The following is a 16,026-nucleotide window of genomic DNA, read 5'->3' as shown; positions in this document are numbered from 1 at the left end:
AGCCGACCTGCACAGTTGGGGGCAATGGGTGAGTGGTGGAATATTGCATTTGGGGAACGTATTGCGTTGGGGGGACGGGTGAGTGGTGGAATCTTTCATTGGGGAACGGGTTGTGTTGGGGAACCAGGCTTCCCATGGGGGCTATGGGTGAGTGGTCGAATATTGCGTTGGAGGTACGGGTTGCGTTGGGGGACCAGGCCTCCCGTGTGACAGGGACCCACGGGTCTCACTTGGTCTAGTAAGTATATAAAGCTATGAGGCACAGATAGCGTAGAGTCATGAGACCGCATCATGTGCAGCACATTCCTATACTGTACTGCTCTAACCACTTCGAAAATTTATCTTCCAATGAATGCACCATAACATTTTGTATCTGCCACCAGCATATTCTTAACCCTTTACGTTATCCCATACTGCAAGCCATGCTTTATCTCTAGGTTAATAACTCAAGTACTTGTGTATTAAACCCAAAATCTTTTAATTGATTTGAAAACAGTTCAGAGCAAAAAGAACTGTTGTAATTTCAGATACTTTGGAAAACATAATTGGTTTATTTTATTAATAAATTGTATAGACCAGGTACTGTCACATTTTGATGGCAGGTTTGAAATAAACGTTCAGTTTATAGCAACATTAGAAATTTAATGATTCAACAGATTAATCTGTCACTGACAAACTGTAATTATTCGCAATTAAATTAAGGAGATGCACAGATGAGGTAGTTTAAATAGAATAAGGTGTACATTTTTATTGTGCTCAGGCAAACATGACCAAATGGAAAGGTCATAATGATCTGCATTTGAATAAAAATCAGCCACGCAAGCTGGATCAAACATGGCACTTAGTTCTGCACTATAATTGGTGGGGCTGCAAACATAATTGAACACAAAGCAAACAAAACTTTACACTTTGCTATTTTTTGTTTTGTTTTAAAGTTTACAATCTGGATTCTATTTCTCAGATATTCCTCTATTATTCCCATCAAATTCGAACAAAATATTGACTATGAAATTGAAACCCTGGCCCCGCTCATCAAAAACAGCTAATTTAAAGAATTACAAATTATGTTCTATGGTGACATTATTTTTTTCTTTGAGTGCTGATGAGTTTCCCGACATTAAACGTCAGTCTGAAGAAGGGTCCCAACCCGAAACGTCACTTATTCTTTCCTCAACAACTGCTGCCTGACCCGCTGAATTACGCCAGCATTGCGTTTTGCTCTTATCACTGTTATTTTCTATCTATTTAGTTATCTGCAGAATGAATAATCAGGAAATATTGATTATCTTTATCAGTACTTACTGACATTCCACTGAAAAGTTCCACTGAAAGTTTTTTTTTCTCTATCCAGATGATGCCTGACCTGCACCTGCTGAGTGTTCCCAGCATTTTGTTTTTATCTCAAACTTCCAACATCTGCATTATTTTTGGTTTTCCATTGTTGATCGGTGCACTCTGTTCAATTTAGCATTGACCATTGAAGATGAGATAACAAATATATCTGGAGGAAACCTAGGAAGTCACAGGGAGAATGTGCAAATGCCACACAGGTAGCACCAGAGGTCAGGATCGAGCCCAGGTGTCTGGTGCTGTGATGATGCAGCTCTACAGCATGGAAAGAGGCTCTTTGATCAACTAAGTCCGCGCCAACCAGTGATCACCCATACATAACTTTTATCCTACACCCTAGGAACAATTTTGCTGAAGCCAAACCTCCACGTCTTTAGAATGTGGGAGGAAACCGGAGCACCCAGAGAAAATCCACGTGGTCACACGGAGAAGGTACACCCAGGGTCAAGATCGAACCCGGGACTCTGGCGCGGTAAGACAGCGACTCTACCGCTGCCCCACAGTGCCGCATAGATTCTACACTCCTGATCACTTTTCATTATTATTCTTCATCCCACTATCCCTCTTTAGATACTTTGGAACCTTTTATCAAGTCTATAACAATTTCATGCTGAACCCTTTTCTGCCATTTTTAGAATATACTAGACTAAGTGGGACCCGTTGGGTCCCAGGTTGACACGGGTGGGCTGGTCCCCCAACGCAATATTCCACCTCTCCACCAATTCCAATATTGGTGGCCAGTGGGGGGGTTCTGCAGCGCTAGCATGGGTGTTGTGGGTCAAGTCAAGTCAAGTCAAGTCAAGCACAATGAGTACAGGGCCAACAATCCATTTCAAGTCAAGTCAAGCACAGGGCAGGCGGGGCCAGCCAACAATACAATCCATTTGCTGTCATTTCAGGTGAACTCAAGCAAAGCAAATGCAAAGCAAAAGCAAAAACACAGAGCAGGTGGGGCCAGCCAACAATACAATCCATTTTCTGTCATTTCAGGTGAGCTCAAGCAAAGCAAAGGCAAAGCAAAAACAAAAGCACAGGGCAGGCGGGGACAGCCAACAATACAATCCATTCACTTTCATTTCAGGTGAGTTCAAGCAAAGCAAAGGCAAAGCAAAAGCACGGGGCAGGCTGAACAACTCATTTCATTAAGGGCTAACAAATCATTTATTGCAAGCACATTAAGGGTTCATGAATGATCATTTGTTAACCCTTAATGTGCTTGCAATAAATGATTTGTTAGCCCTTGTACATCTTTGAAGTGTGGGAGGAAACCGGAGAAAACCCAGTGACAGGGAGAACGTACAAGGGTGATTCTTCAGTAAGTGTCTACTTTTAAGTTTCTGGAAACCCGAAAATACAACTTACATTTTTGCAACTTTGAATGTTGTTTCACATAGATGAACATCTCTACTATGGGAAACATATGTTTGGTGCAATGTTTTAGAGAATTTAATTTATTTTTTCCTCTTCTTTTTCCAGGTTGCCCATTGCATAGTCATATCCGTCATATTTTTGTGATGAACAACACTGCAAAATATAACTGATTTAAGAATATAAAATCAAATTTTGGTCAGTCTTTCAAATTATAGAGTATCTTCTTCAAACAAACCACCCAAAAAATACTTTTTCAGTCTAACGCATTGATTTTAAACCTTCGTAACAGTTTACTGCCGGAAAAAGTGGTGATTTTCGGGAAGCATGGTAACCTTCACATAACTTTTCACCAACTTACTCTAAAACAATATTAACTTCAGATGAATAGGCAGAAGCATACTGTTCATTTATCAATTACAATTGATAATTATGGTCATTGTTGAAGGACATGACTTAGCATGGTGGAGATGATCAAGTTTGGGAGTGCCACGTGATGGAGATGACTAAAACTATCTTTAGGGCTGGGGTTGGGGCTAGGACTGCAGTTAGTGTTAGGGCTGACGTTAGAGTTGGGGTTGGGGCTAGGGTTAGGATTGGGGCTAGGATTAGGGTTAGGGTTGGGACTAGGGTTAGGGCTAGGATTAGGGTTGGGGCTAGGATTACTTACCCCCGATCTCCAGCTCCAGCAACTCCAGCCGGACACAAAACCATCGCAGCCGTTGCATCTTCCCGTGGCCCGATGTCCCTCTCCACGCCCGGCCCTCTTCAGCTCTTGTTCCCCGGTGGGGGAGGGGGGGGGGACAAGGGCTGAAGAGGGCCGGGCGTGGAGAGGGACATCGGGTCATGGGAAGATGCAACGGCTGCAACGGGGCTTTGTGTCCGGCTGGAGCTGGAGCTGGATGGAAATTGGGGGTTAAGTTGCGGATGTGGCCATGATAATGATAATAATAATAAATTTTATTTGCGGGCGCCTTTCAAAGTCTCAAGGACACCTTACAGAAATTAACAAGAGTAAAAAAACATATAATCGGAGTAAAATAAATAATAAAGACATCACCAATACACAAATTAAAGACAGAATTCGATCCAAAGACAAAAAATCAAAAACACAATGTGAAGAGAGAGCAGTGGCAGCTAAACCGCGCCAGCGTACACTCTCCCTTCCGACAGCCATATTGGACACAAACTAAAATATTCACTTACACACAAAAAATCATCCCCCCACAATGGTTATCACTGTGGGGGAAGGCACAATGTCCAGTCCCCATCCCCAGTTCTCCCAAAGTCAGGCCTACGGAGGCCCGATGTTCCTGGCCGTTCTGGCCGGGTGCTGTTGCCCCGGCGTCGGGAGAGTCCTCTCAGCGGCTGGGCCACCTGGAATGGCCGCTTCCTTACCGGAGGCCGCGGCTTCCGAAGCCGACAAGGTCGCGCCGGTTTGGAGATCCCAGGCTCCCGATGTTAAAGTCGGCGCCGCCCGCTCCGCAGACCCGCAACCCGGAGGTGTTGATCTTGGCGGTCACAGCTCACCGGAGCTCCAGCGCGTCGATCCAGCGCGGCGACCCAGGCAAGGCATCGCCCGCTCTGCTCCTGAATAGCGCTCCAGCGCTGTGCCGCCACCGAACCCGAGGTGCTGGGCGGTCCCCGCCAGGAAACGGCGCTCCACGCCCGCTGGGAGGGCACGAGGACGGGTCGACGGAGCAGCCCGGAGAAAAAGCTGCCTCACCGACCAGGTAGGGACCTAGAAATATTGTTACCCCCTAACCCCCACATTAAAAAGTCTATCTCTCCCACAAACAAAGCACAGGACTCACTAAAACTACAAAAAAAAAGTGAATTAAACGGACGGCTGCTGGTTAGCAGCCGTTCCCCAAGATGGCTCCTCCTCCGATGATGGGTATGGTGGCCCAAGCCTTTATCCCAGGATGGCCTCGCCGGAATGCCATATCGTTTCCCAAATGGCACATGGCACGATTTGTTTAGAACAAATCAAAAAACAACAATTTTTTAAAAACATCTCAAAGAGTTCAGCACCGCTCGGGAATGGTGCTGAATAATGGTATGTATCCGCTATGCAGCAAAAAAATGAGTTTTCACACGCTTCTCATCCCGCAAATCAGGAGGAATTCACTAGGTAGGGGACTTTTGAATTCCGCGGTCTTTTGAGGTCAGAAGTTCGCGTCTATTCTATTTATAGCCATGTGGGACGGCGCAACAAAACAGAGTGACGGTAATGGCTCCAATCGTCGGGACAAGAACTTTTTGAAAAAAACGGTAAGATTTATAAATTCATCAAGAATAGAGGAATTTTTTTAAGGGTGATAAATATTTTAATTATTAATACCTACCGTTTTAAAAGTTTTTTCATTTCAGATAAATCCCCCATTAAATAAATATGCCGACTTGAAATTTCACGAGTAACCATCGGAACATGCGGTTTTCGGGGGTGGGGGGGGGGGGGGGCATCGGACATCGGGAATTAAAAAAAAAAAAAGAACACTTTATTGATTTAGGGTTTAAGCTTTATTTATGAGGATAATGTTTATAAACAATATTGAAAAAGAAGAAATGGGATAGAATTACAGATTTTCCTTATATGCAGCATCAAAGTAGCGGGACACCAAAGTAGACACTTACTGAAGAATCACCCACAAACGCCAGACAGCATCCATTTTCAGGATCAAACCCAGGTCTCTGGTACTGTAAGACAGCAACTCTACCGCTGCACCACCCCTCCCTTTCAGCTTGGAGAGGGAAGTCTGATCATCTTATTGGTGCAGTCGTCACTTTCCCCCATGTTGGGAAGGCATTCAAATTTAACATACTTTAGGGATAACTAGACCGAGTTATGAAGCTGATGAACTAGACCCGTTGTGGAGCTGATTAAGCCGTTTTTGAAATGAGGCCCTTCCCCTGATGTCACTGGAAGATGTGGAGTATTCTGTTTCACTGCACCGTTGGGGGGGCGGGGCTAAGGTAGAAGGACACCCTCGGTGGGTGCATCACTCTGACTGCAAAAAGACAGCTGCACCGGGCCATGAATAAAGGCCTTTGGCCATGGTCCCGTTCTGGACAATATTCATTATAATTGGGTCCTTAATTACGACTATTGAGCCATGAAAAAAAAAAGTGTATCATAAGGCAGCCCATGCATATGCACGTTTTACCCCTGCGGACCAGTCCTGCTGGGTTTGTGCAGCGATGCCACGCCATGGGAAAGGAGGGATCCCCATGGTACCTATCCCTTTGAACACTACTGAGAAATATGCCCTACTATGCTTTTCCTCCTCCACTAATAGAACCAATTGTCAAAGTAACAGGGATAGCTCCCCAAGGTACGACGACTTTCAGGGTTGCTACATCCCTCCTTTTAAGTCAGATTCGAAAATCCATGTGACAGATGGGGCCCAACTCCCACGACTAAAGGTAATGGAGGTCTCCCAGAGGCCAGTCAATGTTATCACCAAGGTACAGGTGTTTTCCTGGGAAATAGCTTATGCCTTATTGTGGACACTAGTGCCACCTCCAGCCCACCCCGATTTGTTAACAACACATATTTTATATGTGGGTCATGGGTCTATCAATGGTTACCAGGGATGCCACCTACTGATGAGAATCGGACAAGACAGGTACATGGCCCCATTATTGGACAGGGTGCTGTTATTTGGCTTATGTTGTCCCTGCAATGCACCATTTTAACCGAGTAACTGACCATACCACACTTGTAAACCTTGCATCTGGATCTCGGCTAAAGCGGCACCTATCACCAGTTGAGAATATTGGCATGACTATGCTCCCCTGGTATGGAACAAATCGTAATGCATTTAAGGTTGACCGCCTTACTGGGCTATTGGAGGAATTGGCTAATAAAACAGCAGTTGTCCTGACGGAGATGCAGGCCCAGATTGGGGCAGTCAGCCGAAATGGTTGCTATGAGGATAGTGGTGCTACAGAATTGAATGGCCTTAGATTTCATTCTGGCCGAGGAGGGAGGCACCTGTGCTATCATTGGGCAAGACTGCTGTCCGTATATTCCTGATGAGTCCTCCAATATAACTGATCTGGCAGCCCATATCAAGAAGGAGATAGCTGAGATCCAGGGTATGGGGGAAAATCTGATTGGCGATCATAACCAAAGTATGTGGAGTTGGTTTGATGAATGGGGCTATATTTGGGGTCTGGTGTGGTACTATGGAATCATTATTTTAGTAGTTATAGCCATTGCCTTGCTACTTTATTACCTAGCACCGTGTATTTGCAAATGATTTGCTCCCAACTGCATCATTTGATATATATTGATTAGTTCTAATCAAAAGGGGGGAATGTAAGAGCTAGCGCAGTCCCCATCTTATTTAGCAATTTTATTCATGTTAGCTGCAACCTCCATTTTGTGAATAGAATGCTGGTTAAATTTAAAGATTGACTATTCTGTAAGTCTGCAGAAGCTTGTGAACATGACCTTCACTAACTAAGGGGAAGAGATAACAGCCGTTCCCTAGCATCTCGTTTCTTTGCCATATCAGTGTTCTGTCTGGAGGTTGCAATGAATACAATAGTGCTTTCTTGCCTATGCAACTGGGCCATGTATCTCTAAACTCCCATATCTCTTTAATGTTAGTTTGAAGGATTTCATGGCATGTAACTGAGCCCTTTGTTCACTTATGCCTACTAACCATGTGACTAATGTTGTTTTATCAGTATAAAGATACTTGTAATTTCTCTGTATACTCAGTAGAGTTGTAGCAGCTTGCGAGTGTGCATTTAAGGCTGTGTCCTATTTCACCCGGGTGACTTAGTAAAAGTTGATTCAACGAGACCTTTGACTCTTTGAATTATTATTCTACTCATCAAGTCTCACCAACTTTAACAATGGAAGGATATGGCACTGGCAAAGTCAGTTACCTCCAAATATGACATTTGTCACATGGACCTTTTGAAATCTTTTTTCTCATATACCAGATTAGGTATAAATTACTGGGTAAATTAGAAAATATTGTCCTACATTATATTTTGCAATATAACAAGCAAGCAAATGCTTCAAGCTATTCTTCCATGTCTGACCGATTCAATACCTAACTGATGGGATATTTATTAACAGTTTGTACAACTAAATTATGAGCATAATTACTAAAAGACAGTTTTGACGTTAATGTTTCAAATGTAAGGCTTCTCTGAATTTTAAAGAAATATAGCACATCCAATCCATTGTGAATATCCCCTAGTCAAACTTCAAGAAAGAATGTAAATGGTAAGCATAGTAGCATTATCACTGCTTTATGAAGCTCCAAACATACTGATCATATGATAATCTGCCAATCACACTGTAGACATACAATTTTGCAGTTTATGGTATTCTTGCTGAGCTTACCTTTTTAAAAATAGGCCTTGAGCAAAAAATCATTTTTATGAGAGACAGATCTGCTGCCCCAGCATATCTGGTGCAGTCACCATTGGAATCCACTTTGGCACAATCAGCTGCAACACTGCAAACACCACTGCATGTACAGCATAGCTGGTGAGATGGTACCAACCTTCTTTCGCGTGCATATGTACACACACACACATATATGCACACAGTTGCCAATGTGGTTGAAGCCATTCAATGTTTGTCCATGACTGACAGACATCAAAATGGTTAATAACACATCAAACTTGTTAAATAATTGAAAGTATTATAAACTTATTCTGGTATTGAAAGCACCAAACCATTTGCAAAACAATTTTGAAATGTTGAAACTTCCAAATAGCTTATTTTTCCAGCAGCCAATCCTTTGCATGGGGACTGCTGTGCTTAAGGCAAGTTTACCCTATTTCAAGTTCAGCAGGTGAGCTGGGGTCCACAAGTGCAGCAAGAAGACTGCCACGGCCAGGGGCAGAGGGTACAAAATGCCACTACCGACCCCATGCACTAAGGCTGCAGAACTACGCCGCTGACACTCTTAAGTAATTTTGAATTACTTAAGATTAGAAATGTACCTGTAATGCAAGTGTTGAGATATGTTGGATGCATCTTCAAAACTGCACAAATAGAAATAGAAAACAAGGCAAGCACTTTTATTATTTAAAAAGAGGCTAGTTGAAGGATATGTGAATGATTTATTACCAGACCAGTGGTAACAGCTATTGCTCCATAAGGACAAATATGCAATGTTTAAGTATAGATAAATCCAACAGAAATATTCAGTGATTTTGTTCCAAAGAAATACTACTTGTTTCAGAATATATTAATAACTAAATTATAGAAACTTAATTCAAAATCAAAAAACTGAAATGTTTTCAGTCATGTTTCAAATCCAACAAGTGCATTGTTACACTTCTAAGCAATTAATCGTCTGGTTTAAGTGTAAAATACACTTTCTATTCCTAACATGTGCTTGTAATAACTCTTCATTTATACAATTTTAAGTGTCAAGTTTAAAATAATACAAGATATTCATTTTTGACCATGTATTCTGACAGTCATAAGAATTGAGAAAATGTGATATTTCCAGAGCAGGCAAGATTTAAAGTTACAGTATTATCATTAAAATGTATTGTTGTTAGAAACTGCAGTGCTGAAAATATTTACATTGTAATGGCATTTCTCTAAAAAATGAATTACTTTAAAAATTGATTGCAAGTTACAGGTTCAAGGATTAATGTACAAGTGAATGAGGAAATGAAAAATACAAATAAAATGAAATCGAGCTGATGGTACAGGTTGCATTTGAGATTTTTTTTTTTTTTGTAGCTGCATCATTATTACAATCAGCTACCACCAAAATTTGTCCTTTTGGTACATATTTAATTGCAGACATTCCAAGTCACTACCTGGAGATCATAGAGCTGGAATGCGACTGACTCGATGTTGTTGTAGCAGCACTGAGCTGGGAGAAGCCACTATGACTAGATTCGAGACTCGTCATGGATCCCCTGGAATTAAAATAAGTCAAGTCAAGTCACATTTATTTATATAGCACATTTAAAAAACAATTCTCGTTGGCCAACGTGCTTTACATTTGTTATAAGAATAGTATAAACAAACTACATACATATATACATATAGCCCTCGCTCAGTGGACGTCAGGAAAGGCTTGGGAGTATAGATTAGTTTTTAGTCTTGACTTAAAGGAGTCGATGGAGGGGGCAGTTCTGATGGGAAGAGGGATGCTGTTCCACAGTCTAGGAGCTGCAACCGCAAAGGCGCGGTCGCCCCTAAGCTTATGCCTAGACCGCGGGATATTCAGCAGCCCCAAGTCGGACGATCTGAGGGACCTGGAGGTGGAGTGGTGGGTGAGAAGATTTAATGTAGGAGGGGGCATAATAAGATTTGATTTTGTGGCTTTTAATACATAACAAATCTTTTTTTTTTTAAATAACAGCTGTGTTTGAAAATTCTCCTTCTTTATTCCTAAATGTATTTGTAATACTTCTGTAAATAAAATCATAACATTGAAGAGGACCAAAGATTAATCTGATCATTGTTCTTGTACTGGGTCTGCAAAGTGGGTATCTAAGTCTTCCACACTTCCACACTCACACTTATATACTGGTTCGCCTCTTAAAAAAGTATCATCCCACTTGGTTCTTTCCTTAAAGATCTTCTAAGTCTCTATCCCAAAGTTAATGACACAAAACAATGGAAAACTGTTTATTTTTGTTAATAATTAATATTCTCCAAAAGTTTGAACAAAATCTGTAAATTAGTGCGTTTTGTTGTCGGTCTTAGTGGCCAAAAGCCTATTGATCAGTCTGGTCAACATGAGGAATTAGCGTGTAATGGTGACAGATACCCTACTGAGAACTACAGAATAAGTAGATTCAACTCTAATGTAGTTTAATGGTATTCGATCATAAAACATTGGAGCAGAATTAGGCCATTCAGCCCATCGAGTTTGCTCTGTCATTCAATCATGGACGAGCTACTTTTCCCTTCTCAACCTCAATCTCTGCAACATTTGATGCCCTTACTAATCCTATCAGTCTCAGCTTTAAAAATACCCAATGGCTTTGCCTCCACAGCCTTCTATGGCAATGAACTCCACGCATTCACCACCCTGTCGCAAAATAAATTCCTCCTCATCGCCATTCTCAAAGGAACATTCTTTTATTCTGAGTTTGCACCCTCTGGTCCTAGACGATCCCGCTGTAGACCCACCATCGATTTTTCGACATCTTTGGGGCCAGAGCCTTTCTGCAACATCCGTTTTGCTGGACCAACAGAGCTACTGGCCTCCGAGAGGAGCCCAATGGTACCGGATCAGTTACCGGATACCAGGAGCCGAGATATCGGCCTGCAAAGTCGGCCTCGGAAAGCGGCTATGGGAACGGACCTGCCAGCTCCGGCTGGAGTTTCAGAGCCCCAGCCGCAGGAGGCAAATTCGACCTGCCGATCGGCCGCGGAGGTCCTGATGAGGTCAAGATCGGCTGCCTCACCCAGCCTAGGCACCACACTTTCAGGGGGATTTCAAGTGCGCTCTGGTAATTTTGTACGGATGTATTGGATTTGGTACTTATCATGACACTGTGTAGACATGGTAATGCATTTGTAGTTTGTCCCTTACCTGAAATCGTCTGATCCTATAACTTCAGTGTAATACATAACTTTACACTTGTGGGATGAGACCTGCAATGTTGCCAGCACATCATCTACACGAGGTAGGTTGGTTGTAGCGCAAGAAGGCATATTGTGAAATTTCCACTGAAGTATATAAAAACCAGGCCATCTTGTTACATGTGAACCCTGTAAATAATGCAGAGGATTGACGTCATTGATTAATTCAACATTTTTCTAAAAATATACAAACGCTACTTAAACTGCACATCACATCAAATAACTCAAATTTCACTGTACCTTAATTGGTGCATGTGAGAATAAACTGACCTTGAAACCTTGAAGGATACACGGAGTCTCAATATCTTGACCACAGTCCCAAAATAACATTATAACAAACTAACAGTAAAAAACTGACCTGGACACTTTCTCCTTCTTTACAGATCAGAGGTGACTCCACCATGCTATAATCCATTCCTAGTTGCCATGATTTATCTATCAGCTGCACATTATTTCCTCCAGGGCATGTTATACCATGAGCCCCAAGGGTATCCTTTTTCGGAAGCTGAGGTGCTCGCTTTGAATGATAGATGTTGAAGGCAATATCTCCTTTTAACACATCAAAATCCCAGGTTATCACAGAAGATGCATCCACTATTTCAATTGATAACTGGAGAAAAAAAATTGAATACACAATATCAATATGGGCAACACATGACCTTGGGTAATGTACTATGTAGATTTTGCACGTTCTCCCCATGACCGCGTGGATTTGCTCCAGGTACTCCGGTTTCCTCACACATTTTTTGCCTCCCCCAGGAGATCACGCGGTTCTTGGGGTGGAGAGGGGTGATAGCGGTATGAAGGGGAGGGTAGTGTCTTGTGTTCTGTGTCTTGTGTCTACTGTTTGTGGGTAAGTGTGTCTGTTTAGTGTTCAGCCATGAGCGAATGGCGGTGCGGGCTCGACGGACCTGGTGGTCTACTCTCGCACCTACTTTCTATGTTTCTATGTTTCTATCCCAAAGTATAGGTTTGTAAATTAATTGGCTTCTGTAAATTGCCCCTAGTGTGTAAGAAGTGGATGCAAAAGTGCGATAACATGGAACTAGAATAACCGGGAGAATGATGGTCAGCATGGACTTGCTGGGCCGAAGGACCTGTTCCCATGCTGTATCTTTCAATTAATCACCATCTGGAGGATCTTTAGGGGAAACTCAAAGACAAAACTGCCTTTGAAGCAATAAATTGTGGATATAACATTTTTAAATAGCTTAATGGAAAACAATCTTACCTCATGAGGTGACCCTTTGAAAACACTTGCCGACTGATAGATAGTTTCAGTCAACAGCCTGATGTCATCATTGTCCATCTCTTCCGGTGTTCTGTACATAGATTTAGGGATTAAACCTCCTTCTGGAACTTCACACTACAGAAAAGTCATTCAAACATTGTAAGATGATATTTCTGGATCAAATTTTTCTACATTTAGTCAAATGCACAGCAGGTTAATGTCAAGGATTGTGGGGCCCGATGCATTGAAGTAGTAGCATGAACATCTGTTACACATTTATAAATACAGTGAGCTGTCAATAACTGATTACAAAATGGAGTCTGGGATCCGCTGTTGCTGATTCTCCTCTGTAACCAAGGTTTACGAGAATGATCCCGGGAACGACTGGGTTAACATATTTAGAGCATTTGAAGGCTCTGGGTCTGAACTCGCTGGAATTTAGGATGGAGGAGGGGGGTGGGGGGAGGGGGAGAGATCTCATTGAGACCTACAAAATAATGAAAGGCCAAGATAGAGGCGGAGAGGATGTTTCCACTAGTTGGAGAGTTTAGGATCAGAAGGCACAACCTCAGAATTGGACATGAGGAGGGATTTCTTTAGCCAGAGGGTGGTGAATCTATGGAATTCATTCCCACAGACGGTGGTGTAGGCCAAGTAACTGGGTATTTTAAAAGCGGAGAGTGATAGGTCTTCATTAGTAAGGGCGTCAGAGGTTACGGGGAGAATGCACTAGAATGGGGTTGAGAGGGAAGAATAGATCAGCCGTGGACTGAACAGTCTAATTCTACTCCTATGTCTTATGCAAAAGAAATATTATCAACAGCTACATTTTTTCCCTTTCTGTGAACCAACAAAAATTGTGCATTTGCCTTTACATTCTAATTGTCCATATTAGACAACGGCTGGTCTTAAGCACATGTACCAGTGCCCTCCATAATGTTTGGGACAAAGACCCATCATTTATTTATTTGCCTCTGTACTCCACAATTTTAGATTTGTAATAGAAAAAAATCACATGTAGTTAAAGTGCACATTGTCAGATATAAATAAAAGCAATTTTTACACATTTTGGTTTCACCATGTAGAAACTACAGCAGTGCTTATACATAGTCCCCCCCATTTCAGAGCACCATAATGTTTGGGACACAGCAATGTCATGTAAATGAAAGTAGTCATGTTTAGTATTTTGTTGCAAATCCTTTGCCTGCAATGACTGCTTGAAGTCTGCGATTCATGGACATCACCAGTTGCTGGGTGTCTTCTCTGGTAATGCTGCCAGGCCTGTATTGCAGCATCTCCTCGGGCTCCTCCTCCTCCTCCTCCCCTTTTCCTTCTTTCTTTCCCCACCCCCCATCAGTCTGAAGAAGGGTTTCGGCCCGAAACGTCGCCTATTTCCTTCGCTCCATAGATGCTGCTGCACCCGCTGAGTTTCCCCAGCAATTTTGTGTACCTTCGATATTCCAGCATCTGCAGTTCCCTTTTGAACACATCTCCAGCTTATGCTTGTTTTGGGGGCTAGTCCCCTTCAGTTTTCTCTTCAGCATATAAAAGGCATGCTCAATTGGGTTCAGATCGGGTGATTGACTTGGCCACTCAAGAATTAACCATTTTTTAGCTTTGAAAAACTGTTGCTTTAACAGTATGGGATCATTGTCTTGCTGTAGAATGAACCGCCAGCCAATTAGTTTTGAGGCATTTGTTTGAACTTGAGCAGATAGGATGTGTCTATACACTTCAGAATTAATCATGCTACTACCATCAGCAGTTGTATCATCAATGACGATAAATGAGCCAGTGGAGTATAGAGGCAAATAAATAAATGATGGGTCTTTGTCCAAAACATTATGGAGGGCACTGTATACAACACACCAATGTTGATTGATTAATTAATTCTAGGTATTAATTAATTCTAGGAACATTAATTAATAATTGATTCATTAATTAATTCTAGGTATTAGAATACATAGAATTTATTAATCCATCCTTGGTATCTCGTTGCTTCTTTTATCAGACAAATCAAAACATTTGTGGTCATAGATTCTTACCATACATTCGCCTCCAAGGAAATCAGGGATCACTTCTTTGTCTATGTAATCAATGAGCCCTCCAGGTCCCTGGTAGTCATTCCCTGCATAGATTAGAAATTTCTTTCTTGTATTGTCATCAATGAAAGGACTGACCTAAAGTCAAAAGAGGACACAAAATCACAACATTCAATGGAGAAATATTTAAATATGTTTAATCAGCTTCTCAGCCAAATCAACAACTTACCAATGTCCACAGTACTGGAAAAACTCGAGGTGCCCTGAGAATTAACAATCGACCGAGTGTTTCTGGATAGTTAGCCTCAACCACCTCAATGATTCTCAGCAGTGCCTTAACACCAGGCCGCCAAAGATGCCTCATGTTCAAACCTTCTAAGTCCACCAAACATGTCCATGAGCTATTAATAAAGTAAGCAATTTTTTAGTAAAAGAGTGCCATGATATTCAGAGTTAATTATTGTAACATTAACAGGAAATTAATTTATGTTCGATGCTGATTGATCATGGTACTTGCAATTACCTGATGGGTCTTCCAAACACATTGGTGTTTTCTTCACATCGTCTTAATCCTTCTTCATTAATAGACAGGACCTAGTTTAGAACAAGAACAACATATGGGCAAAATGATTCTCAATTTAAAAAGAAAACTTGTCTTTTCTTTTTAACTGAGCACTAATTGTACACAGTAAAATAATCTACTGGAAGAACTGAGCTATTCAAGCAACTTCTGCAGAACATAGAACAGTACAGCACAGGATCGGGCCCTTCAGCCCACGTTTGTGCCAAACATGATGCCCAGTTAAACTGATCTCATCTGCCTGTACATGATCCATATTCCTCAATTCCCTGCACTGCCATGTGCCTATCTGAAAATCTCTTAAATGCCATTATTGTAATTATGAAATTTGCACAAGGGCATATATGTAAATTAAATGTTCCTATCACTTAAATGTTGTTTTATATGTTTCTTGTTCATACAGTGCCCTCCATAATGTTTGGGCCAAAGACCCGTCATTTATTTATTTGCCTCTGTACTCCACAATTTCAGATTTTAAATAGAAAAAAAAAAAATCACATGTGGTTAAAGTGCACAGTCAGATTTTAATAAAGGCCTTTTTATACATTTTGGTTTCACCATTAGAAATTACAGCAGTGTTTATACATAGTCCCCCCCCCATTTTAGGGCACCATAATGTTTGGGACACAGCAATGTCATGTAAATGAAAGTAGTCATGTTTAGTATTTTGTTGCATATCCTTTGCATGCAATGACTGCCTGAAGTCTGCGATTCATGGACATCACCAGTTGCCAGGTGGCTTCTCTGGTGATGCTTTGTCAGGCTTGTATTGCAGCCATCCTTAGCTTATGCTTGTTTTGGGGGCTAGTCCCCCTTCTGTTTTCTCTTTAGCAACGGCATGCTTAATTGGGTCCAGATCAGG

The 16,026-nt window shown here is 41.8% G+C and overlaps 1 protein-coding gene across 1 annotated transcript in view; it reads right to left on the bottom strand.

The window, feature by feature from the left end:
• Positions 1 to 8,794: 8,794 nt before the first annotated feature.
• The window catches only part of sec14l1 (SEC14 like lipid binding 1), a 52,760-nt gene continuing 45,528 nt past the window's right edge, over positions 8,795 to 16,026 (bottom strand). Inside the window, exons 11-17 of the mRNA XM_033044621.1 lie at positions 15,108 to 15,178; positions 14,814 to 14,985; positions 14,588 to 14,722; positions 12,543 to 12,677; positions 11,670 to 11,921; positions 11,262 to 11,440; positions 8,795 to 9,630 (exon numbers count right to left, since the gene is read on the bottom strand). Of these exons, the coding sequence (XP_032900512.1) occupies positions 9,525 to 9,630; positions 11,262 to 11,440; positions 11,670 to 11,921; positions 12,543 to 12,677; positions 14,588 to 14,722; positions 14,814 to 14,985; positions 15,108 to 15,178 (1,050 nt within the window). The 3' untranslated portion in view covers positions 8,795 to 9,524. The remainder of the gene's footprint in view (positions 9,631 to 11,261; positions 11,441 to 11,669; positions 11,922 to 12,542; positions 12,678 to 14,587; positions 14,723 to 14,813; positions 14,986 to 15,107; positions 15,179 to 16,026) is intronic.

This window comes from Amblyraja radiata, chromosome 26, assembly GCF_010909765.2.
Source record: "Amblyraja radiata isolate CabotCenter1 chromosome 26, sAmbRad1.1.pri, whole genome shotgun sequence".
NCBI classification, from domain to species: Eukaryota; Metazoa; Chordata; class Chondrichthyes; order Rajiformes; family Rajidae; genus Amblyraja; species Amblyraja radiata.
The sequence above is the reverse complement of the archived record's forward strand: the minus strand, read 5'-3'. Positions and strand labels throughout refer to the sequence as shown.